Here is a 26801-nt window from a genome sequence, read left to right on the forward strand (position 1 = left end):
GGGTGTCAAAGCAGTCATCTGTTGCCATGCCTGCTTTTTCAGTGCACGACTCTTCCAGATGCCCGTCAGACAAAGAAAACCTCACTTATTACTCCCAGCTGCACTCCGAACAAACAGGTTATGGAGAGCCGTGGAGATTAGATACGAAGAGTGGAATTTTCTTGCAGTTTCTCAGGAGGTCGTTGAAAAGGTGTACAAAATGAGAGCAGTGGAAACCCTCACGGTCTTATGCAGTTTCATGCAGTATGCGTGTAAGGTTACACTGAGGTCGGTGTGGGATATTAACTGGAGATAGTGGTGAATATATCCTGACAGTGAGTATATAAATTAACAAAATATCAGCGTAGTCTCATAACAACAATAATAATAATGATAGTAATAATAGTAATAGCTCATTCGAAGTCTTAGCAAGAGCATTTGGTGAGCATTATCTGAGGATGTGGGATTGTAAGGCAGCACAAGTGACTTTTTGCAACACTTATTACAAAACATCGGTGCGGCTTGTGGCTTTATATAATCCAGAAACTGACACGTTGCAGAAAAAGATGGAAAATTCAATTGTTTTTCCCTCCTCTTTTGTGAATCTCTCTCTCTCTCTCTCTCTCTCTCTGATATATATATATATATATATTATATATATATATATATATATATATATTATATATATATATATATGAGTGCTCATTGGGTGCTGCTTTCAAAATGGAATGAAAACATGGTCGTTAACTTAAAAGGACTCCACATCTCACACGGGTTTTGCTCAGTTTTTAACATGTACAGTGAAAAAAATAAGTATTTGAACACTCTGCTATAATGCAAGTTCTCCCACTTAGAAATCATGGAGGGGTCTGAAATTTTCATCGTAGGTACATGTCCACTGTGAGAGAGATTATCCAAAAAGAAAAATCCAGAAATCACAATGTATGATTTTTTAACAATTTATTTGTGCGATGCAGCAGCAAATATGTCATGATTTCTAAGTGGGAGAACTTGCAATATAGCAGGGTGTTCAAATACTTATTTTCTTCATTGTACATAGTGTAAGAGTCCGTGAACAAAGAGCAATAGCATTTCCGCATTGGAACGCAATGCCTTTTTTTTTTTTCTAATGCCACCTTTTCCTCTCATGATTTGTGGAGGAGATCAACCTTGACCAACCATTTGCTCAAGGGTGCGCTTGTTCCCACGGACGTGAGCAGACGCCTCACAGCCGATGAAAGGTGGCGGGCACCGTGTCGGCGCAAAACTGCAGGAGTCTCTTACTGAGGATGATGCCGACGCAGATCAACGCCACGCCGCTGACGACGGTGGAGGTGACCACGGCCAGGACCAGCGTGGTCGACATCTGGTCCGGAGGAGGTGGGACCGCAGGAGCTGCGACAAAAAGACGGTAGGAAAAGTCAAGGTGCCGTTCTAACAGTGTCGGGTGGCTTTTGAAAGGTGTGAGGATGCCAGAGGACCTGCAGTAAACCCACGCAGGCATGCGGAGAATATGCAATTGCCACCCACAGCTGACATCTTGAATAGATTAAACTACTGTACATCTGGAACAAGGCTGAGGTAAATCGTTTCAGGAAGCCAGAAAGTAACGTAACATCTTTCAGCAACTGAATCCAATTTCATTTAACCAAGAGTGATTGAGAAAATTGAATAAATAGCATGAATTATGAGTTAAACCTTCATTCCTACCACCTAAATCCCTTCCACGTCTCGATGACTGACATTTAGTCACCAGTCTGTCCATCTAGAAGTAGCTCTGAAATCTATTTAGTATAAGTATTTATCACTACCATTTTGATTTATCCTCCTCACCCACCAGCTCTGGATTAATTTAGATTTAGGAAATGTAAAACTTTAGCTGTCAGTGCAAGCCCAAGTTTTTAAACCATATGCTGCCACATAAAAAATACTCTGGTACCCGTTGTTTACAAACATTCCGGAAAGGTCTATTGTCATGTATGATATAGTCTTGTTTTTCCGTCTGTAAGGCAAGGTCATGAAAGTGAAGTATTCCAAATCAGAGGCAGTAATACAGTACACGCTGATCAATACTGTAATACAGTATTTCCTCACCTACTGTATCAACGCAGGTGACGTTGTCGCTGGCCAGAACCTTGTCGTTGTGGCACAGGCAGAGGATGAGGTGTGTGACTTCATCCTGCTTGCAGCTCTGGGACTGACAGTGGCTGCAGTTCTGGACCACTTCGATTTCACACTCTCCATGACTCTCCATGACTTCAAGAAACACGAAAAACAACGTCATGTTAGTTGGGTGCGTTCAGGGAGCTCAGACAGTTTCTAAAGTACTACAGCAAACTCCCATTTTCATCTACATGGAATTATTCCACTTTTTCTTTTTTTTTTTTAAACCTACAGTAACACAATAACCTTTCGCTATTGAATATGTTTGAAGCAGATGACATTGGGAATAATTGTTTTGTTTTTTTCGCCCCTGAGTCGTACTCCTAATGCCTTTCATTTGCCGTGGACTCCAACTTGTAGATTAAGCACTGCAGCAAGGGCAAGTGGCGGCATGAGGTGGTGAATTAGTCATGTGCCACCCACTAGATAATCACAGTCAGATGGCGAGTCGTCTCGTGAAGACAAAAACAAAGCTGTGGTACATAAGCAAATATGAGGGTTGTCAGACATTTCAACACAAACGGATGACGCAATGGATGTCTTACCAGGAATGCTCAGATGGCGATCAGGATTTCATATTTTGGCTTGAAGGCCCGGTGCCAGTATACACTCTCCCGGTAATCAATAAAAGTGGAATCGAGGCAACTGGAATCTTCTTGTTTGTTAAAGCCGTTTGACTTATTCACCTCTGAATTGGAGGTGTAGGGTTTCCCTGTTTGCTGTTTTACACATCACCCTCATTATTCTCAGGGCTGGGGTTCAAATCCCGGCCCCGCCTGTGTACAGCTTACATGTTCTCGCTGTGCCTGCGTGGGTTTCTTCCACATCCCCAAAACATGCACGCTAGGTTTATTGTAGACTCTAAAATTCCATACGTGTGAATCTGAGTGTGAATGGTTTTATATTTGTAGGGTGTACCACAACTCTCGCCTGAAGATAGCTGGGATAGGCTCTAGCACACCCGCAACCCTAGTGAGGATAAGTGGCCCGGAAAATGGAAATGGAGTCTCCCTATTCAGGTCTGTGATGTATGTGTGTGTAACCTGAGGGTTGTCACAATTGAGTTGCTGCTGTTGTTGGCAGGTGTGACGGTTTTGCATGCTTACCATCGATTCGCCCGACTGGTGGCAAAGCAGCTTCAATCACTGATCTATTTATCACTATATCTATCTAACTATATCCATCACACCACTATAATGCTTTCAAACTCACCTGCCAGAGGCTGGAGGTACATCTCCCCATTTGGATTAATGAAGGAGATCCCATCACGACCGTCGGCTTTCATGTCATCGGTAAGCACAGCGTCACCGCCTGTCACACAATTGACGCACAAGGAAGGTTTGAAACCCATTCTAGTGGGTAAAGATGTAGAGGGACACAAACCCTTATCAGTGTGTTCATCTGTTACCCCTGAATCTCAATTGAGCCATTTTGGACCACTCTATGCTTTCAAATTTGTAGGAAAAGGATTTTTCTAAAGAGCAGGGCAGCATTTGCGAACTTTAACTTTGCAAAGGCACCTACTGTGTTTCACTGAAGAAAAATCTTGTGCCACCCAATAAAGTACCGTATATACACTGAAATAATGAGCACATCTGAATCTACTTGCACAATTTTCTTCCTCAGTGTGGAATATTGGCACATTTAGTTGAACATAAAGCGAACGTGTTGGAGCGGGTAAATAAAAAGGTTGATTGGATCTTGGAAGAACTGGAACAGAACATCAGTTTGACGTCATTGCACGTCAATGGCATGGATTGTTGAACAAAGCTTTTCCATCATTTGCTTTAGGTATAATGTGAGGTGTCCCCATATTTTCATGCATACAGGAATAATGTAAGTAAGTACCAAGTGAATATATTTCACCTCTGTAGCCACCTCCGCCTCCTCCAGCCGTGCAGGCGCCACCTCCACCTCCGAACCCCCCGTTGGTGGACCAACCCAGTTTGGACTGGGACAAAAGGCACGCCGCACCTCCGTCGGCACCCTCCGCCAGGGACCTGCCGGCCACCAGGTTAGCCGTAGGAGCATCTTTCCAGCCTCCGCCTCCACCTGTGAGGACACCAACGTGTTTGTTATTAGCCGTTAGCTATGCTAGTAATGTTAATTCCAGGCTGACGGCAAAACCCCAAGTGACCGACCGGCATGATGATTGTAATAGTTTGGTCTTTTTACAAGTGGTTTACTGCTTTTTATACTTATATGACAGTTAAAATTAAAATGTTTTAAAGTGAAAGTAAAGTGCGTTCCCCCTATATTTGGTTCTGGGAAAATTCCAATTGTTCGTCTGGAAAGGATTGTGTTCAACCTGAGAGGTTTGTACTATACAAGAGTTGGTGAACACTCCAGTTTCAGAGTCACCAGAGGTCTCCATTACCACCATTAAATGTAAGTCGCTCAGTGCTTTTATTGATTATGATTTGTTTTTTTCCCCCAATCAAAGACACAAATTTGGCAACACTGACCAGCCACTGATGAAATGGCCAAACCCTGCCCTGGAAAGTTCTGGTAACAAAAGCGGCATTCCGCATTTGATTGACACAGAAACGCACCCTAAAAATCAAGTGATTCCAAGTCTTAGTAGCGATACTTGTCACTTTATTCTAAGTACACAGTGTCCATGTTGAACTGTGGGGACTTACTTTGTATTGAATGAGGCAAGAAAAACTTCAACCTCTGCTTCTCATTTTGCAATAATTTCCCCAGATCTATCTATGCATTTGCTCCAGAGAAACAGATTTCTTCACTCTATATTTTAAATTTGACAAGAAAATGCCAGCTAACTTGAACAGTTTAAATTTACAGGAAGAATGGCCCAGTTTTTGCTGAATATTTGGAGTCAGCACTGCTTGTCTGGAATATTCAGACAGGAAAATGAGAGCCGTGTGTGACAAAATTGTTTCTTGCAACTCGGTTACATTTGCAGAGAAAACTTATTTTCATCACATGGCAGCAGTAGATAATGGGATACTCCACAGATTAAAATGTAACTAATGTAGGAATGTGTGCACTATACAAACACGATATATGCAAGCCATACACATGAAGTCTTTTCTTTTTGCCAGGGCGTCCTTGCTTTGAAAAAACAGCCCTGACCATGGCACAACAAGATCTGCATACATTAGTCTTTCGAGAGCTGTCGTTCAGCTGGGTGGCGGCAAGTGAACTCAACTTAACCCTCTTCACAACAAGCTGCAGTTTGGCAGAGAGTGTATAATTCTGGGGGGAACGATTCAAACTGTTTATTCCCACTCGCATACGATGTTTACTGTTAAAGTAAACATCAAACAACTGCGTTGACATTTCAAAACAATCACGCAACTATGCTTTCAGGTTCGTTAGCTCAATGCTAACACAGACTGGCAAGGGAAAATTGATATACTGGAGTATAGTTGTTAGTGGAACTGTTTTTGTGGGGGGTTTTTTTTGCAATGGCTTGAAGTTAAAATTTAATCTTAAGTCCTCAAGAAGTACACATTATCTCTGAACGCTTATTATCCAGCAAGTTTAAGCAAAATGTTCAAGATGGGAACAGATACAGACTGCACTCTACTTAGCGTCTTTCTTTTTGTACTGTCATCTACTGACTGTATTTGTTCGAATACAAGCCTTTTTTTTGCCACAAGAATAAAATCCATCCATCCATCTATCCATCCATTTTCTTTGCCACTTATCCTCACAAGGGTCGCGGGAAGTGCTGGAGCTTATCCCAGCTTTCAACGGGCAGGAGGCGGGGTACACCCTGAACTGGTTGCCAGCCAATCGCAGGGCACATGGAGACAAACAGGTGCACTCACAATCACACCTAGGGGCAATTTGGAGTGCCCAATTAATGTTGCATGTTTTGGGGATCTGGGAGGAAACCGGAGTGCCCGGAGAAAACCAATGCAGGGACGGGGAGAACATGCTAACTCCACACAGGTGGGGGCCGGGATCAAACCCGGGGCCTCAGAGGCCAACGCTTTACCAGCTGAGCCACCGTGCTGCCACAAGAATAAAATATCCAGTAAAAATCTCACAATATGGTGAATTTTGCATGGCATGTATAAAAAAAAAAATCTGCAATGCACTGATCCTGCAATAGGTGAATGGTGATAAAGCAAGGAAACATACACTGTACTGATTTTGTCGTCACGGTAACTTCAGGTACATCGGAAATGAATCACAGCGATTAGATTGCCTGAAAAGGCCAAAAACATCAGCTGGCACCCGATCCTAAGTGTCAAAAGACATCAGAGGTAAACAAAAAGTTTATACTTAAGCATGTGTACGTCTCACTGTACTTATTATGTAAAACGTCAATAAAACCACAAATGTAAGGCCAGCTGTGCATAAAAATCAGCCTCAGTGAAAACCAGATTCGATTTCCATCGATTGTGCTGCTAAGGAGGAAAAAAAACGCATGATGGTGAAAGTGATTCAAGCTGACACTTCCAAATAGATGCAGTCTAAGAAGAAAATCTTTTTTTTTTTTTTTTTTTTGACATCACATCCATACCTGCAGCACCAGTCTGGCCGTTGGTGCCGGGTGCTGTGGTGCTGTTCTCAAACTGCTCCAGCGGTACCTGATCCAAACTGGACTCAAGGTCTTCCATGTAAGCGTTTCCTCCTCCGCCGGCCGCAATCAGCAAGGGAACCATCTTGTCGCCGTCCATCTGATGAGAGATCATCACCCATAAATTGATTTGTCAAATATATCTTTATTTGGGATCTTATTGTGAAAATGTTTGAATTTTGGGAAGGTTAGAAAAAGCTTCATTTGTGTCATGAATGAGCTGAACACTTTTCATTTGGAATTATTTGAACTGGTTTAGAAATGTTGAAGGAGGAGGTTAACGATATAAAATATTTGCATCACATTGGGAACGTTGATGATCTGATAGTTATTGCTGAATCTCATTCACTTGTCTTGGGAAACTGGGACATATCCAACATAAAAAGATGTTGGAGTGGTTTGTGTTGGTCAAGAAATGTGAAAGGAAACAAGCAAAACACCAAAAGGGAAGGGACGATAACTTCACTCGCAGCAATTGAGACATTAAAGACGATCATGACAGTCCCTCTTGCACGTTCTTCAGTAAGCATATGTAAATATTCATGCAAATCAGCAGCAAATGAGACTGCCCATGACGTACCTTAAAGACGAAGGTAGCTCCTCCCCCTCCGCCTCCCCCTCCGGACCACTCCGTGCCAGCCTCGCGTCTCTCGTCGATCACAAACGACTCCCCCAGGCAGATCTTCTGGGTTTGCAAATTTCTCTGCATAAAAAGATGAGGAGCACAATCAAAACTGTGAATCCACGATTTGAATCCAGGTCCCCCTGTCTTGGTCGCCACGCTCACCCCCGGGCATGCGTCCTCTCCTTGATGGCCGACCAAGATGTAAAGCAATTCTCCTTTCTCCAGAGGAAACACAGCCGATATGAAGATGCCGTGGTTGCGCTTGATGTGGTTTTTGGCCCCTTTCCCTCCTGCGGCTCCATAAGCTGAAATCCTGAACGAAGGAACAATCCACATTCTTAATGTCTGTGGTGGAATGTAATGAAGTAGATATAAAAAGTTTAATTTGTTCTGCGACCCTGCTCATTACTCCAAAAATTTGTAGCTCAAATCAACTTTCACCACTGAAATGAATGGAAATGCTATCAATCGGCTTTAAGCCACCACGTAAAATACAACAAACATGTTTATATTGTTTTTATTGTTAATGTTCCATACTTTCTAACTTCACAAAAAATATACAATAAAGACAATGCCTTAGAATGTTATGAAATGAAACATTGTTTGTGACATTTTTTGCATTTGTTAAATGCATATTGTCTCTTCTCTTCTGACTCCTTCTATTGTGTGTACCGAGGCCACCTGAGAACAGTGTAAGATAACTATGCAAGGCAACAGACTCAGCTCATGAGTGACCCCACTCAAATTTATCCTGGTTCCCAGAGGATAAAGAATACGTGCCTGTGAGTATTCTTGTAAGCTTTATGTCTGAAGTGTTGAACGCATCAAACGTTTTATTCCGAAAAGAATAATCACAACACATTCGCCCGATACTTTGTCCTCCATTTGTAAAGTATAAGATCAACTCGCATCTTGTGTGAAGTTGTGTATTATAGTTTACAGGCACAAGATGTACTCTGGCGCCTTCATTAGGACCATTACTTGCGGTGACCTGACATCTGAGACGCACATGGAGCGACATGATAAGCTCATCAGAGCTCTCAGAATTGCATGTGCATGACAGGATCTTATTTTCTCATGCATGCGTGTCCATGTTGCAAGACAAATCCTGTTATTTGAATCCAAACTCGATTGAGCCAAGGGAGCCATTTTACATGAGGAAAAAAAAAAAAAAATCTCATGGCCCAACACCAAACATTTATTCATTAATTTTCCATTCCGCTAATCCACGCTAGGGTTGCGGAACAACAAACAAAAAGTCACAAAATGTGAAAATGCTGAAATAATGACGACCTCGTCTCTATTTACTCACAGTTTGACTTAGAACACAAATAACAGGTGGCTTCTACACTTTTGTTGTACCTTCTGCCATCAGCGGTACCAACAATGATTTCTCACCGGTCATGTGACATGGCGCCCTGGTTGGGAATGGCTCAATGTGACTTACAGGTATCTGTTGGTGGCGGGGACCCTCCACATTTGGACCCCCTTCAAAGGTCCTTCCTTTCCCACTGTCACGTTGACATTTTTGTTCCTGTACGTGCTGTCGCACTGGGCCTGGGTCGGCCCGTGAGGACCGCTGGCGCCGCACGGGTTGAAGAACCACATCATCAGAGACGCTTCTAGAAGACGTTGGGGAGGACAGACAAGAAAGTTCTGCTCTGTGGTTTTAAACATTCCAAGAGGCACCTGGAATATGAGTGCTATTGTAGAATGGATTAACTGTTCCTTTGGAAGCTTCATGCCTCAACAGACACACAAGATAAACAATCCATTACTCGCTAATAAGATTCATCATTCATGATGGATTAGAAATGACACACTTTGGGAAATCACCTGAAAGTGAAGGCTCAGCGACGGGGCTAAAGAAATCCCTCAGGTCAGCCATCGGCACGAGTGAGCTGAGATCTGACATGAGACAGAAAGGAAAGGTGTTGTTAAGTGAAGAATGACAAATTCAACCCCCCCCTCTCCAAAAAAAAAGAAAATGGGAACATTAAATTGAATGACTCAGCCCTTGAAGCCGCAATGGGTCATAATATTAGAAAAAGCTCTCTGTAAAACCCAGTGCAGCTCGACAAAAAACTGAATGGAGACTGACTGAAGAGCTGGTGGTCGGATGTGAGTCTTCGAAAGCAAAATTGCAATCCAACAAGGCGATGGTTCTCAAACTGTGCTCAGTAAAATCATTTGCAATAAATTATAGAGTCCATATTGGTATCAGAGCATCAAATAATAATAAAAAAAAAAAAACACACACAACCAATTATTCCTCTCTACCTTTCCTTTAGGACATTTGAAATCACTGACAGGACTGTGACATTATATATACCGTAAAACTGGTCTGCTGAATTTCTCTCTCTCTCTCACGCTCTTTTCCTGTATAGAGGCATACAGGTGAGGCAAGGCAACGTCCAAAAATTATTTCCCGCTTCTAAGCACTTACCTCAGAGGAAAAAGGTTCCAACAATATGATAAAAATCACTGCTTTGGCAACATATAAATGGGGGCCATGTCTTTGGAAATGTTCAGCGCCACTGACACCGTAATTGCCTTTCACGTCATACTCAAAACAGTGTGAAAATTATTCCGCTCATATCTGATTCTTGCAGGGGGTTCATCTTGGTAGGCACTTTTGAAAACTACTCATGAAAGTGATCAGAAGAAACTTCAAAAGGCAATCAAATAGCATCACTGAGCACGCTTTCGTAAACTAGTTCCATGCTGTTCGCAGCCATGTTGTTGGTTGAAGCAGTGGATGTCAGTGAGCGACCGTGGATAAAATTTCAAAGTAATTTAATTTAATTTAGTGTATGGCATCTCTGGGGTCCCAGGATCCAAATGATTGAGAACCTCTGGTTTAAGTTTCTTTGGTCAAATAATTAAAAGGGCTCCTATCCTAAAGTGCTTTAATCAGATTGAAACACATTGTGTATGAGATGTGTTCTATAAATATATTTGCTTTGTTTTGTTGACGATAAAAATGTGAGGTCTCGGATGACTTTTCACCTGTGTCGAAGCAGGTTGCAGCCATTGCGATGTTATCCAGGGCTACATCGGCGTCGGAGCCCTGGAGCCAAACAGCTGTCACCTTAATGCGGAACCTGAAGAAAAACACATTCCATGTGTGTAGGCTTTGCGTTATATAATCAATGCACCATACATACGCACTTAGATCAACTCGGCTATATTTAAAGCAGACTTTGAAAAAACAACCACAGTTGAAACTAAGTTCTGCACAGAAAACAAAAACAAAGTTGAACACAGAAATAAAACGGCAAAACATCGGCAACATCTCATGTTGAGTTGAAGGACAAGGAATAAAAATGAGCAGGATCCATTAGCTGTTGGCGTTATCCACTTTTAAGTCAATGTCCGACTTAAATGTCAACTTCAAGAATGTTTACTTTGCATAGTCGTGGTATTAGCCCTGTTGGGGCTTTCCAAGGGGCACTTTGAACTGAATACCATCATTTCTGTTTTCTTCACGGTTTGAGGCCATCCAGGTTTTAATATCTTGAAGTCAATATAAAGGCAGTTGTTAGGAGAAAGCATCTGTCTTTAGTGGCACAGCAATGGAAGGAAATATCACGCTTTCTCAAGATGGAATCTAGGGACAAAAAATAAAATAAAATACAAAGATAAAAGCAGGGGCCCTGAAAGTGAACCCTGTGGAACTCCATAAAAGAGCAGAACAGAGATGGACAATGAAGCTTTACACACGGAGTTCTGTCTGCCAGGAATGATTTTAAACCCATCCATATTGCTCTCAATAATGCCTACAAGGTGCCATAACTGAACCACCACAGCATCAGATACTGCAGTTAAGTCCACCAGGACAAAACACACATTGTCGTCAGTCATTTGCCAAGAGAAATAACATTTTTTTTTTTACTAAAGCTGATTGTGCTATCCAGCATGTTACCCCTAGCAGCAGCAATCAGCAATCAGTTATCAATGAAAAGGTAGAGGAAGCTATTGCACATTTCAGGGGATGACTCGGCAAACAGGCTAAGGACGGTTCAGAAGTCTGTTTTCAATCATACATACGGGTCGTGACAATTTAACTCAGGGGATTGACTGAGTTCGGCTTTGCGGCACGCCTGTCTCGCTGTGCGAGTTCTCTTGTTGAACGAGGGCTGAGGATTTATCTTGAGCTGGGCAGTTTTTCCTGGAGCCACTGAGTCTAGGATGGTTCTGCAAGATTATTGGAACCAAGATCTGAGCTGGTTTGTTTAACGGAAATTAAGCGAGAAGGGGGAAACACGGCTGGTAGAAGAGCCGTATAGAATTGAGCAGCAGTGAGACGGTTAAAAACAGGCAGACAGGCAATTTCACAGCAGCACACGAAAAAAATAACTGCAAACAATGCAGCCGTATATGATCAAAAATCATATTGTCAAAGATAAGAAACATGCAGACGGGAAAAGATTTAATCTAATGTATGATGATTTCTGTATATGGAGGCAGATATTCACTGCACCAAATTAAGAGTATTTAAGTAACCCCACTTGTGTTTTTTTTTTTTTTAAAGACAACTAATGAATAAGGAGCATCCCTATCCCCAAATCCATGTCTTCAGGGTATCAGACAGAAAATTAAAATATTCAAAAGCATACGTTTGGAAATTTTGGCAACTTTCTACTATATTTTAAAAATGTATGATGGTGAAAGTTTGACCGTTGGAATAGCTACACTACATTTTCATTCTTTCTTTCAAGGATATCAATTCTAAATCTGTAAAAATGGAAGGTCTCAGCGTGTGATCCAATCCCTGTGCATTTAGAAGAGGATATCCGAATGTGAAGGCTGTCAAGTCTTTAAAGATGGGTTAGAGCAGCATCAGACGACAGCGGTGGAATCCACAAGAGGAAATCGAGGCTCTATTTTTGTTCAGCAAAAGTGGAGAATAAAACAAAATTCTTGTCTGGTGTGATGAGACTTGATTCCTGCTATTGTTTTGTGTCATCAGACTACTGCATCTGCTTTTATCCAATTTTAGAAGAAGGAATTCTGACTTCAGTGGCCTTCAAATGCACTATTGCAGGACAAAACCCAAACATTTCTGACCTACCAGTATTACACTTAGATGAATGTGGAGTACCAGAGAACCTCCAAGTACCAACTAACCGTATCAATAAAAAGTCGTGGGGATCTCTGACTTAATAAACTTCTAAATACCACCACTATCACGTTGGAACCATCAAAGCTATGCAAAAACGTAATATAACAGATTGCAAAAAAGGAAAACGTCGCATTTCTAATATAGTTTAAATTTCATCTGGAGGCACTTTTATTGCTCAAGGACTTGGTTAGAAAAAAAAAAAAAAGAGTCAATGTCGCTGATGTCTGTCCCTAAATGGCCAAGTACGACCTACCACTGAACATTTTGAGTTGAGCAGGTCAACATGACCCAAACGCCAATATTTGCAGCATTTTTTTTTTTTTTGCATCTATGCTATAAAGACTTAAAGCTGCATCGAAGTATTCAACGCAGTCTGAGTAATGCATCACAAAAGTATCTGCTGTGTGAATATACTGTAAGTACCCATGATGAAGGTCAGTCAGCTGCAGGACTACATGCTCCCAGTCATCCTTCCACCGACCGTGCCCCTCCCAGATCTGCGATGCCGCAGAGGTCCCGTTCTCTTCTATTACCACTGACAAGGAGCCATTGAAGGAGCCAAACAGGTAAAAAGAAAAACGCATCTGCACAAACAAATGACATTTTAAACAAATCGTTATCATTTCAAGTGTATGGTAGGGCAATAAAAGTCTGAATGGCGTACCTGGCATGTATTATTGGCGACAGGAGGATGGAAAAATGGGCTCTGAACAAATGCCTCTTGGAGGGTATGCGTCTCTCTGATCTCCAGAAACAAGAAATATCCTGATGGTAGACATAAAAAGTGTCATGCACTGTTCAAAACGGACCTCCACTTCTGTGCCCGAAGACTGTACGTCTCCAGCTTGATTGAGCCGAGGCACATGTTTTAATTATGGTAATCTCATCTCAATTTACTAACTCAGTGTGAACCCTTTGCCTCGCTAGAAGAACGCAAAGTTATCGTAATTCCCGGCCTACGGAGCACACCCGGTTATAAGCCTCGGAACACAGAAAGAGTTTAACCCGAGCGTAGAGCTAGCGTTAAACTCTCATGTGCGCTAACGCTAGCGCCGCATCACCGCATAAACCGCAGGGTGGAAATCGTGTGAAAAAAGTCGCAGCTTGTAGGCTGGAAATTACGGTATTTTTCCTGTTGTATGAATCGCAGCAGGTGGATAAAAGGGTGAATTATTATGACAAGTAATGGTGCAACTCGTCACCATACATCACTGGCATAGGTACTGTAGATTCAAAAAGAAACGTTTGGACTGAATAAATAATCATCTTCAGACTAAGTAGGAGAAATTGGATAAGACCCCGCCCGGTCACGCTTGATAATCTTTAGAGGTACACTAATATGCCACGGCAGCACAGTGATTTGGAGATACCATCTACACTAATGTATCCATCAATCCATTTCCTATAGCACTTATCCCGTTGGGGCTTTCTGGGAAATTGGAGCCAAGCGTAGTCGACTTCTGCAGAATTCACCCCGGACTGACGGGCAGTAAATCACGTGAAGATTGTGAATGGGGCAATGACTGGGAATCAAGTCAGGTCAGCGATATGAAGGACTACAGTGGCTGCACGTTCCGTGGGCCAAACAAATATTGCTCATCTGAAATGGAACATATGTTGGACAATGCGTGCTAGATCTGCTTATGGGGGCATATGCAGTAGAAGTAGTCGGAAGAGGCGTGAGACCCCAAATCCCCAAAAGTGCCACTATGAATAATCTTTGGCTGCATAGATTTCAACTTCTGTAACTTGACTTTGGTGCTTTTATTGTGTACATGGAGTACTAGGTTTAGAACAGGGGTCTGTTTCTACAGTGGTGGCGTCACTGGAATAAATACTTAAAGGGGAAATCCAGTGGTTTGCGTGAACAGTGTATCCAATAGGTCATGTAATTTGTACTCTATTTTGCCAATGTGATGTTAAATCCGCTATCATTTAATAGTGTTTTGAGAAGTTTTTTTATCGACAATTACGAATTTTCAGGGGCGCTGCCATTTTCACGAGTCACATGACTTACGTGCGCAGATGTGATGTGTAAGGTGCCACACCAAAGGCTCAATTACATTGTGCCCAGCGCCGATTTCTCGGATTTATCCTCATCTGATGAAGAAATAGCAGTATCGGTTGATCGGGAAGACAGAGGAATACTTCCATACAGTTTTGACCGTGTGGCTGTAAATAATGTTGAATATTCGGATGGTTCTTCAGGCAGAATGACGCCAGAGTCTGACTACTCGGAGGCCTACGCGAGGGACGTCAGTGCGTAATCAAAGGCCCCCGGCAGCCACGGATGGTTCTCTGGATGGGAATGACGCTGAGTCTGACGAGCGAGATCCGGCGTCCGGCGGAGGCCGCGAGCCGAGCTTCGGCGTCCGATATAGGCTCGTGGCCCACCGCCAGAGCTTGCTAGTCAGACTCCGCGTCACTCCGCCTGAAGATTCATCCGAATATTCAACATTATTTACAGCCACAGGTTCAAATCTGTATGGAAGTATTCCTCCGTCTTCCCGATCAACCGATACTGCTATTTCTTCATCAGATGAGGATAAATCCGAGAAATCAGCGGTGGGCATTAATGGTGTCCCATGTAATCGAGCCTTTGTTGCGGCACCTTACACGTCAAATCCGCGCACGTAAGTCATGTAACTCGTGAAAATGGCAGCACCCCTGAAAATTCGTAATTGTCGATAAAAATCTTCTCAAAACACTATTAAATGAGAGAGGATTCAACATCACATTGTCAAAATAGGGTACATGTTACATGAGCTATTGGATACATTGTTCATGCAAACCACTGGATTTCCCCTTTAAATTGTACTGCACTCCAGTATTTTCATTAACCGACGCCAACACTGTCATACGGTCTTTAATTACAATGAATACGCAGGCTGGGCCATAACTAATGATTTAATAACATTTCTGAATAGGCTTATTTTATTGATCTGATTTTCCATTCTTTTCCAAAATGATTAACAGCTTATTGAATTAAATATATAAATATCCCCCCCCCCCACCAGAATTGAATCAGCTATGGCACAATCTTTGCTCACGCCTACAGCATGCCGGCGTTATCTGCTAAGCATTAAGGCATTTGAGACTGTTTTTCTCAGCAGATACTGCGGCTCGTTGTGTATGCATAACTTTCCGTGCGTTTTCTGCTTGCCGAGGCCTTGACACGAATATGTTTGAAACATGGTTGATATTTTTTGCCTTGCGAAAGGGGGAGGAAAAAAAAATTAGCGCATGTGCACTACTTGACCTATGTGGTGTGGCTAGAAATTCAGACCGCTAAACAAAATCTAATTCTCCGTTCAGGATTTCAGATTTCATGAATGAAACCGAATACGCCGATGCAATGTTAGCCCTCATTTTAGTGACGAATCATCACAATTGCTGACGTTCAAAAGTACGTAGGTGTAATCATGTGAATCGACGGGCCACCTAAATTTTTTCCCTAGTAGTGCGCTCAATTTTTCACCTTGTGTGGCAAAAAAAAGTCAAACATTTTTAATATTCATCTCAAGGCATCGTGTGGCAGAAACCTCCCCCAAAATTACCCGCTCCCATTATATGAGTTATACTACAATATGACTTTTTGTACTGCTGTAGCCTCAGGCTGAAGCCTGCAGTGTGGAGATCCCGAGCCCCCCCACCCCCCCGAGTCCTCCACCCTTCCCCTTTGTGCAAACGTGTGTACACAGTATTTTCAGCTTTGGACACAATCATGTCTGAGCAAGCCAGTAGCTGCACCTCATCCAACAAATTAGCGGCTGCCGGTTGTTCTGAGCCGGACTTGGATCCCAGTACATCCCCAGCACGACAACACTTCGAGCTCGTTACATAAAGCCACGTTGAGTATTCTACTGTGCAGTCTAACGACTTATCCCACCCTGTTTGAAATTTTGCTCTCAGCCTGCCTTCGGTACTCAAGTCATGCTTTTCCTCCGGCCACAGCAATACTGACAACGTGATAAAAAATATCCCTTCATCAGAACCTGCTGTTGAAGCACCTGCGACCTGTTCGCAGTAACAAATGTGACATGGGTTGCTAAAAGAAGTCATTACTGGAATTTGCCAAGCCGACCATAACTTCGAAATATGTTGGATACCGACGTGCCCCCTTTGCATGTATTGCTCACCGTGCGTACTGCTCAGCGTGAGGCCCTGCATGTCTTCTCTCTGCAGCAGGTCATCGCCGGCCACCCTCTTCCAAGACGATTGCTGGTTCGAAAGGGACCAACCGCAAGCATCCTGCTCGAATGAGCAGTGTGAACCAAGCGGCATCGAACCTGGGCAAGACAGCAATTTGGCGTCAGAACTTATTGAAAAGAAGAGAGATCAACTTCCACCCTTGGAATTCTAATTTCCCACGAGACGATGTGTCATGAAGTTTGAAGTAGGACACATGCAATGCTTTGGGGATGCAGTGTTATTGATACGTCTATTGTATTTATCATCATCAGTTTTCCCCATCGTGTTTATACAGCAGCGTTATGGAAAAAAAAATCATTATGTGACTGCGCGCATTGACTTTGCGGATGAACTGACGAGATCCCTGCGGGCTCTCGACCTCAGGCGCCCGTTGAATACTTCCTAGGATTACAAATCGCGGTGATATTCAATCTAACTGCTCTGGATAAACACGTCTTTCGCCCAATTCTGCAAAACCTCTTAAATGAACGCCGCAAGGCGACTTTACCACGCCCTTTTTCAAATTCCTTGAGGTTGGAGATAAGGGCAAAATCAAAAGAAAAATAACATTCAAAATTTTCACTAGAAGTACACAAAGCTCGACACCATCTTTACTCATTCATCACAGTCTTTTTGTGAAGGGTAACCAATAGCGTTCTAATTAATTCCAAAGTTTTTTCTTTTGAAATTGGGAATACGAGGCCTTGGGTTTCGGCAATCGCATGAAGGACTGGAGCTGTGCGAACAATAACTCAATGCTTGAGAGTCAAAAATGACCAATTTCGTTCCAAAAGCAGATGGAAACATTTGACCTTGAGCTCCCAAGATTATTCCAACATATTCCACCTGGAATAAGTTTAGATTGGCCTTGGTCAGGATCACAAACCCAGACACTTTTCACTAGAAACAGAGACCTATTATTAAACTATTTTACCCAAGTCTTGCAAGTTTGTTTGGTATTGCTTTGTAATGCATGTTATACATTCCGATTTTGTCCCCCTTCAGTTTTATTTTAAACATTTTTTTTTTGTTCCTTGACCAAGGCTGACAATGGTGGATTAAAATGGGTTGGGGGGGGGGGTGTTGACGGATAAATTCATGCTTCAGCCTGCTTTCAGCATTCCCATGTTAGTCGCTGCTGACATCAGGAAGGAGGTGACTCAAATACTGAATCCGCAGAGTGATTTTCATCTTGAAATCGTTAAGTTAAATAAAATGTGCTGTGGGGCAGAGAGTCCCTGGCCTGTCTGAATCATCTGCGTGTTGCAATCAGAGCCTCCACAATTTAACCAGGATCATCAGCAGGTCGTGAAAAGGCCTTATTGCCAAATAAATCCTCACCACAAATGAAGCCCTCGTCCTCTCCTAAAGGGCAGTCTGTGTGGAAATCGCACAAGTGTTCCCTCTCGATGCAATATTCAGAGTGTTCGCAGTAGAAATTATCGCCACAGTCCACTTTTGGCGGGATGACTTCGTCCTCTTTGTCTTAGCCAGCCGGGAGGGGAAAAAAACAAACAAAACAGAAAATCAACTGGAATAGTGAGAAGATAACTATCAGAAATTTGTCTCATTTATTACTTTCCTCGTTTGTCTACGGTCAAACAGTGAGAACTTCCATTTTATTGATAGAGCTCGTGCACCTACATTATAAAATCACGTGACTTGTTTACGTCGCTATATTGCCGGTCTGGCAAAGCATTGTTCAATGCTAAGTCGGTTTGAGACGACACGAAAATGTCTTATAGCACGACGCCCAGAGTCTTGTCCGATACCGTTAGACATTTAGAAGGTGAAAATAAACTAAGGTACGTAGAAAAATGACAGACACTTGGTATAGAGGACCCGCAGTTAATGCCGAAGTCGATGTTTTAGCCGATCAGAAAGTGGAGTGTTACCCTGCTTCCACTTGTCTTGGACAACTGGATCTACACACGTATCTGGTGAGTAAGTCGTCGAAATTCACACGAATTTGACAGCGTAGAAAAGTCTGGACACATACAAATACTTCGTTGCCGGATCATTTCTCAATCAGGAATAAATCCCACATAGTGCCCGGTTGACGGCTTGTGAACGTGGAAGTGCATTCGGCGACACGTTAACCTTTGCCGGAATCCATCGATCCTTTCTGCTCGTTTTCAATACAAATACCAATATTTAAATAAATCAACCCTTGTTTTACACAAACTCGCATTCGTTAACTACGTTCGGGAAAAAAAAAAAAACAGGACAGAGTCGTCTCCACGGAACGTGCACGGACGCGATTGGGGCTACACTTAACCTTCGTAAACCTCTCAGATTGACAGTTTTTTTGGAACACGCGTTGTTGTCAAATGAGCAAACTTGCCATTATAAATACTTTTTGGTAATTTGAGACTGAGAAGAATAATTCTTACCTAAAATGAAGCGATCGCTACACAGTTGGGCACCATCCATCATGTTTAATTGTCAAAATCCATCAATGTTTTCTGGTCTTTTCAGCTGGTATTCCATAGAATGATCTCCTTAAATATCAGTCTCGTTTGTTGTGACAACAAACAGCACAACACGTCTCGGGTATTGAAAATATTCTCCTCCGGTTCAGTGACTCCCACAATGTCGAGCAGCTCTGTTTGACCGGCAATATGGCACCGTGAAAATGGTGACATCACGTGCACGAGCTCTATATTAACATATAAATGTCTATGACAGTGGTGAGCATGTCTGCCTGACGGTTCTGCAGTTCGGTTTCCCGTGTAGACTTTGCAACTTTGCACATTCTCCACTCGGGTATTCTGCCCAGTTTACGGGCAACCCGAGCAGGATAAGCGGCATAGAAAGTCTAAAGGAGTCTTTGAACTCACCGGCTTCGCAATTTACGAAGTGCAGCGAGTCGAGAGCCACGGTGGATCCGTCCTGCACGCATCCGATGTAGCGCAAAGTTACCTGGAATGGCCCGTCCACTGGGCCTATTCCAGTCTCCACAGCTTCCCACTCCGTCCTGCAAAAAAATAAATAAAAAAATAACTCAGTGCGCAAAATCATAATACAAGACAATAAAACAAGGAAGTAGTGGGGGGAAAGCAAGTAGAAAAACAATTAAAAGATCCTCGATTTAATGTGTGGCTCGGTCGATACTGAGAGAATTGAAAGTACCAGTTAAATAATAAGATTAAACTGGAATAATTCTGATGTGATATCATGAAAAAGTAAATAACTCTTCTATCAAGAGGACTACTACCAAATTGTTTTACCGCAATTTATTGGAGCTGCCAGTCTGGCAGCGCATGTCATGTATTACTCAAACAATCCGTTTCACTCCAAGTGTGGCCACACAGCAGGGCTTTTTTTTTTTTTATTCTGACCTAACAATCTGCACGCAAATAGTGACACTAATCTGGCGTCACACGCTGAAAGGCGCCTAACAAAGGAAACAAAAACAAACTCCGGAAGATGAAAAGCCGTTTGAGTACATCTGGAACAGTCCAAACAGTGCGTGAGGAAAAACTATATCATTTGATGGCTAGATTAGATTTCATCGGAGGAATGTTTTGCATGTTGGGATGATCACGCCAACTCTGACAGGAATGGATAAATCTGGACAGATCCGGTTGAGGGTCATTTCCAGAACAGGATCATGCAGAGATCGTCACAGGAGTGCATGGTGTGCTGCTACTTGCTGCCGATAAGAAAATCGGAAGAGATTTGGCGCAGAGCAGTTTGGAGAAAAACGAGATGGAAGAGTCATAAAAGTTTGCTGCTTATCCTAGGAAGGAAAATTCTGAATGGTCACGGAATGATTACATTTGTCACGATCCTGTTCACTGTTTTTATTCTGATAGCGATAGTCCTTGAATTACGTCGTTAGGATTCTGAGATTTTGAGTCAAGCGACATCTTTCTCATCTTGTGATATCGTCCGACTCCTATTTTGGTCTGTTTTAGGGGTGTCACATTGAATCAATTAATCGTCGACTCATCGTTCATAAAGTGAATTGACAACACATTTTTTTTCCAGTAAAAAACAATGAAAATAATAGAGTAGCAAACATCTGTTTTTACTTTGGAAAACAATGATCAACAACATTTTACAGCCCAAACCAGTAACTGAATCAGAACCAAAAATAATAATTGTGGCTCTTGCTCACTTGCTAGTGATTCCTTAGTTCAATAAAGTATTGTTTAATTAGTCTTATTTGGTTGACAGCTTTGGGCGTGTAATATTTCCCGAGTTAGCCCCACAATCTGGATTCATTCGGTTGAGGGGCCATTTGCGATATTACGGAGGGATAATCGCAACTGCGCGTGATTCAGAATTGGACAATCAGGAGAGATTTGCTTGAGGGCCCTTTGGAGTAAAACCAGTTGGAGTTGCCGTCACAGGTCGTGACGTTTATAGAGTTGAGGAGCAAACATCATTATCAGTATTGTGAAATTGTTAGCACTTGGAAACTTCCTATGGACGGAAAATATAGGAAATAACCACTGGCGGATGTGTCAAATATTTCAGTTTTCAGTCCCTTTGCATCCCTACTTCCAATGAACGCAGTAACATACCACATACCACAATCACAATTAAGCAGTTTTCATGTCATACGTGTGCAAATCGGAGCATATAGTTCGTGTACAAGCAATAGTGTGACACATTGCTAAAAATAGACAAACAGGTTGACATGGCAGACTTACCGCATATGCCCATCCATCCTTCTTCTGTCCACGGTGATTATATAAATTAATTTCCAGAGTCGGCATCGGGAGAAAGGAATGCTTTTAGCTCTGCTAGAGATGGCCGCACTACTGTATTAAATCAATAGCAAGTACCTGGTCTTATCTGTACAAACAATACTACCCACGCCCCCCCCCCCAAAAAAAAAAATGTATTCTGCTCCACAAAGGCGGGAGGAACATTATTTCTCAAAGATTTGAGAACCACAAAAGGGCGAAGCCACAGCCCATCACTGCATTCAATACAAAATTGTATTCTTTTAACAGGGTGCACGTTAGACACAAATTAGGCACTAATTAAATGGGAAAGTTGGGGAGAATTATCAACAGCGAGCAGCCACACCGTTATAACCATTTGCACAATCTAATGACTCCCAATACAAAAGCTGCATGAGATGTGTGATAATAACCAGGGGTGCGCGTAACAATTTTGGTCGGTACTCAATTTACGGCTTGTGGCCCACGTCTGGCTTGTCCACAGTTTCTGATCGGTCCCAATTTGCCAATAACCATATACATCCAAATCCACACCTCTGGACAATTTAGAGGTTTTTTTTTTTTGGGGGGGGGGGGTTTAATGGGAACAAAGTGGGAAACCCTCAGAGAACAACTCTGGGGACAATATGGAAATCTGATTTGCTCATTACATTTCATGGATATATTAAAAAAAAACAACAAAAAAAAAACACTTCACTGTTTAGTGTTTTTTTGCCGACCTTTCCTGATCTCTTCTCTCAGGCTTGAGCACGACGGCATCAACAAAGGAACCGGAGTGAAGCGGCTCGATGCGGACTGTGAGGTTCCCTGCCGACGGCAGCGTCTCGTACAGGGCCAGACGCAAAACACACCCATGCTCGCTTCTGGGCACGATCGGGCTCGTTAACAGATACTCGCATCTCCTAGAAGCCTCGGTGCCAGTGGGGGGGCTTAAGAGAAGAAAGTGACCTTCAAGAAAGAAAAAAAAAAAATGGTTTCACATTAAACGGCTGTTATAAACCTGTTTCGTAACCCTGTCGCCGAAAGGGGTTGGTACACGCTTGAGAAAAACAGCAGATTGTATATCAAAGACAAAAGGGCCCTGATTAAAAACTGCAAGATCTTCCCTTATGAATATTTGATGTTGTGAAGCACGGAGCAGTGAGACTCTCACCATCAGCGCTCCCCTCCGAGTGGTCCGCCTCAGGCATCCGACCCGCTCGCCGCGTTTGGCGCGCGGATGCCACCAGCCATTCCGTTTGCTGGCTGTCATTTGATAAAGTCCAGAGGCACGGCGACTCGAAATCACAGGAGGAAACTGCCAGAGGAGAAGCACACTTAATTTGCCGTCGCTTTCAAAAATGCGGGAATGGAACTCAAAACCAGAATGGAATTTATGAAGAAATTATAGTGATTAAAGTAAGTGTTCATCTTTAAGCCAAAACCCACAAAATGCCTCTAGTCTTTCATTATACTCATTAACAAATACTGCATCAATTTAACAAGCTTCTACAGCCTAAAAGCATGGACTGTATGTGGAAATACTCAAACACAATAGCTGCCTACAAGTGTTATTTGTCATAAAAGTGTGTGTGTGCTGGGGGGGGGTGTTCAAGAATCACCTTGAGGTTAAGACTGCATAACACGAAACGTTCTATAAGATGTAAATATACTAAATGTTAAATAATTACCAACAAAGCACTGAGCTCTTTCCTGGGGTCACGCTCTTAAATTCCTTTTGATAAAATCAGAAAACATAACAGACAGGCAGGCACTGTGTTCAAATTGAGTGATTGTGTGTGTACGTGAGCGCCCCCGTGTTAGCACGTCATGTGACGGCCGGGGAGGAAACTGGCACTTCAGTTAATTTGGCAAGCCGATTCCCTGCGGGGATAATCCGAGCGCAAGGTCCATTATTAAAGTGTTATCTTTTTTTTTTTTTCTTTGAAAAATGGATTTCATTTCCTTCATGATTTAATTAGATCCAAGGTTTTGCTCACAAAAGAACTGAAAAGGTTTCTTCATGTGTGCTCGTGTTTTGCCTTCTGACGTAAAAGTGTGCAGCCATTTTTTTTTTCTTACTTAGAATGGAATACTGTATTTAAAAGTTTTCATTAGCTACATCCATCCATCCATTTTCTTTGCCGTTTAACCTCACAACGGTCACGGGGAGTGCTGGAACACTATCCCAGCTGTCAACGGGCAGGAGGCGGGGTACGCCCTGAACTGGTCGCCAGCCAATCGCAGGGCACATGGAGACAAACAGCCGTACTCACCATCACACCTAGGGGCAATTTAGAGTGTCATGTTTTTGGGACATGAGAGGAAACCATAGTGCCCGGAGAAAACCCACGCAGGCACGGGGAGAACATGCAAACTCCACAGAGGTGGGGCTGGGATCAAACCCGGGTCCTAAGAACTGTGAGGCCAATGCTTTACCAGCTGATCCCACCGTGCCGCCTCATTAACTACATCTATTCATTATTTACGGTGCCCTGGAAGTGCAAAACAACAAATCTTGAATCAGTAACATTTTAGCAAAGTCTGTATTAGATTGTATATTTACCCAAGCACTGGATTTGCCCCCCCCCCCTCCCCTGAAAATTTCCCCTCTACACCAGCACCACTGCCCCCAGTTGATTGACTATTGATGAAACCATATTGACTACACAAATTTGTGGGCAGCATTTGTACAACATGTTATTCACCGCACTTAAAATGACAAGTAGTCATTTGCAACTGCGGTTTAGTTACCGACAAACAGTTGGCCTGGCTAGAAAACAGAGTTCAAAATCTGGTTTCAGGAAGGGAGGGGACTCGCATCGTCCGTGGGGATATGCTTTTAAATGTAATGAATAAATATCTTGAATATCTACCTCACACTTTGAGAACAGTAACGGGCGTCTGTTTTTCCCCCCTTGGCATGTATGGTTTAAATAAAAGTTTAACTGTTAAAAACCTTTTTGTGCATACTCCGCTTAACTTAATCATAACATGGACTGATGACGAGCGGCAACATAAGGGGGATGTCATAATCCAGCGGCACAGCGGCGGAACCAAATGCGGGACTTCCAGGCAAAGGCATAATGTTCGGAGTGGTTTAATTCCAAAAGCAGGTCAATACCAAAAATCCCGTCCAACACAAGTAGAAGGACAAAAACGCGAGGCTAGTGGCAAGGTCCAGAAACATAAACGTGGTCCAATGACAATCAGGCAAACTAAGAAAAGTGACAAGCCATGGCCAAAATAAAAGGGCACAGATTTGCTGTGACAAGAGATTGCTCTACACTTACGCACAGTAGCAGAGTTTGCCAGAATGCAGTGAAGCATACGCAACGAACTTGCAAATACTGATGAGATTTACCACTTAAGTACTTAGTGCATTAGTGTCCCAAATGTGACACAGCTGTGACCGCTGTCCGAGGTGGCACCGCCCAGAGCAGTGGCCTGGCGACGCCCCACACAAGAAGCGCCACCCACGGCGGTGGTCAAACCATCTCCCATGACAGGGGAGAAAAGTGGCATTGGCACTGAAGTGAAGGAGACCAAAGAGGACCAAATCTATATGCTAGCATCTTTTAATATGACCCCCCCCAAAAAAACAACTGATACTAATTGAATCGCAGCACGGCTCTGCACGTCCTCAGGTGTATAATTCTTACATCGACTGTCTTCTTGTGAGTCGGAGTGACGAGGACGCTGCTGATCTGGGCGATCCTCCGGAAAACTACCCGGAAGATTGTGGCAGTGGCTGCAGACTGAGGAAAGAGAGACGGGGAGAGAAAAAAGATGTCATTTTGACTACACTTGTTAGTGAAAGAAATCTTACATGGGGACGTGAATTGAATGAAGTTTAGTTGCAGCGATTCCATACATGCATGTTTTTAAACTTAATCCAACAGTTCGCTGGCCTACTGTCAGAGGTGATAATGAATTAGTGATCACCGTAAACAAGTCAAGACAGCGGATCGCCCCAGGAGCCAATTAAAAGTCTTCGCATCATCACTTTCAAGTTGCTTCTCAGCTGGTCAAATTGACAGTTTGTTACAGTAGGCTAAGACTTCATGGTTTTGATAAATATATATTTTTTTAATTTCAAATATTCCCCGAATATTCTTTGCCACGTGCAATCCACGAATCCTCACTGTGAGAAGTGCTCCATAAATAAAATCAGCATGCTTATAAACGACGGGATGGGTTTGGCCTCACATGTTCTGAATTCACACTCAAGTCGGTGTCAAACGTGCGAGGTTCTACTGCTTCATTGTGAAATCCCACTTGGGTTATGTACGAAAATAGTTGTGGGTTTTTCAAACCATCATGCAGCTTCTTTCAAAGCGCCAGTTTCCTTGTGTAATGCGGGACATTCAAGACAATTTAAATTCCCTTTTATGTCCCCGACGACACGTTTTGGATGCTGCTACGGGTTGATTGGAAGCATGAGGCAACATGGAGGCAATTTTTCTTCTAACCGTACGGAGAGATTTCACTTTGTATTTATTTTATGTTTAGTTGATAGCGCTGCGCAGCCATATAATTTGATCAATTAAGAAATCGGTTGTGTGGAATTGATTGATAATTAATGGTGTCTTGAATCAAATGAGTCAAAACGTAGTGCCTGCTGTTTCAGTCACAACTAGCTGAAAGAACATCCATCGATTTTCTGAGCTGCTTATCCTCGCATGGGTCGTTACAAGGGAGAGGGAGAGAGAGAGAGAGGAGAGAGAGAGAGAGAGAGAGAGAGAGGGGGAGAGAGATTCTCCATTTCTATTTTCAAAAACAGCAATTTCCAGTGACTCTATCCGGTTTGTAGTTTTCTATTTACGAATTCTTTTTTTTTTTCTTCCATTAAACCTATCCTCAGCTTTTCTTTGAAGCTCACCTCTTCCCATATTTTCTTCTCTGGGAAAATGTTTTTTTTTTTTTTGTCAGGTGGATAATACCATAATTTCTCGAGTATAATGCGTCCTGAAGTATAATGCGCACCCCCAAAGTTGACCTAAATACTCGGGAAAACCTTTCTACCAATGTAGAATGCGCACCACCAATTTTCTGCCACCCATATGCTCAGAAAACTGTCCTTACAACAATCATTATTAATAATCATTTTGCATGTGCTGATGTAGCGGTAATATAATAATGTCATGGCCCCTGTAATTGTCAGAACACAATCCCTCAACCAACTAAAAGTAACTAAAATGTACGATGATGGCACAAAATTTTATTAATACTGTTAACGGATATTTCAGTCTTAAAAATATAAACTCTTTAACATTGTTTATTAAACACTGCATTAACTCTTTAACGTTGTTTATTAAACACTGCATTAAATATTTGTGCATAAAACATTTGTGCATAGAGCATTTGTGCATTATTTTTGAGAAATTGTGGTAATTTATGGCATAAATATGTCTCTTGTCACCAATTTTTCAGGCCATTCATCGGCGTTACAAAAATCCCTAGAAACTCTCATAAAGAGCTGACATC

At 42.6% G+C, this 26801-nt stretch overlaps 1 protein-coding gene across 2 annotated transcripts in view; it reads right to left on the reverse strand.

Moving 5' to 3' along the window:
* The window catches only part of ltk (leukocyte receptor tyrosine kinase), a 60051-nt gene that overhangs the window by 18664 nt on the left and 14586 nt on the right, over positions 1-26801 (reverse strand). The window contains exons 2-19 of one of the 2 annotated variants that reach the window (XM_061842810.1): positions 24977-25072; positions 22489-22632; positions 22055-22283; positions 19479-19615; positions 17980-18123; positions 16587-16736; positions 13112-13212; positions 12871-13031; positions 10332-10426; positions 9159-9230; positions 8770-8944; positions 7485-7635; positions 7278-7400; positions 6641-6797; positions 4009-4194; positions 3355-3453; positions 2074-2235; positions 1264-1374 (exon numbers count right to left, since the gene is read on the reverse strand). In XM_061842810.1, the coding sequence (XP_061698794.1) occupies positions 1264-1374; positions 2074-2235; positions 3355-3453; positions 4009-4194; positions 6641-6797; positions 7278-7400; positions 7485-7635; positions 8770-8944; positions 9159-9230; positions 10332-10426; positions 12871-13031; positions 13112-13212; positions 16587-16736; positions 17980-18123; positions 19479-19615; positions 22055-22283; positions 22489-22632; positions 24977-25072 (2493 nt within the window). Of the gene's footprint in view, positions 1-1263; positions 1375-2073; positions 2236-3354; positions 3454-4008; positions 4195-6640; positions 6798-7277; positions 7636-8769; positions 8945-9158; positions 9231-10331; positions 10427-12870; positions 13032-13111; positions 13213-16586; positions 16737-17979; positions 18124-19478; positions 19616-22054; positions 22284-22488; positions 22633-24976; positions 25073-26801 lie in introns of both variants that reach the window. The other variant, XM_061842809.1, reaches the window with a different exon arrangement.

The sequence above is a fragment of the Syngnathoides biaculeatus genome, chromosome 15 (assembly GCF_019802595.1).
Source record: "Syngnathoides biaculeatus isolate LvHL_M chromosome 15, ASM1980259v1, whole genome shotgun sequence".
Taxonomy (NCBI): Eukaryota; Metazoa; Chordata; class Actinopteri; order Syngnathiformes; family Syngnathidae; genus Syngnathoides; species Syngnathoides biaculeatus.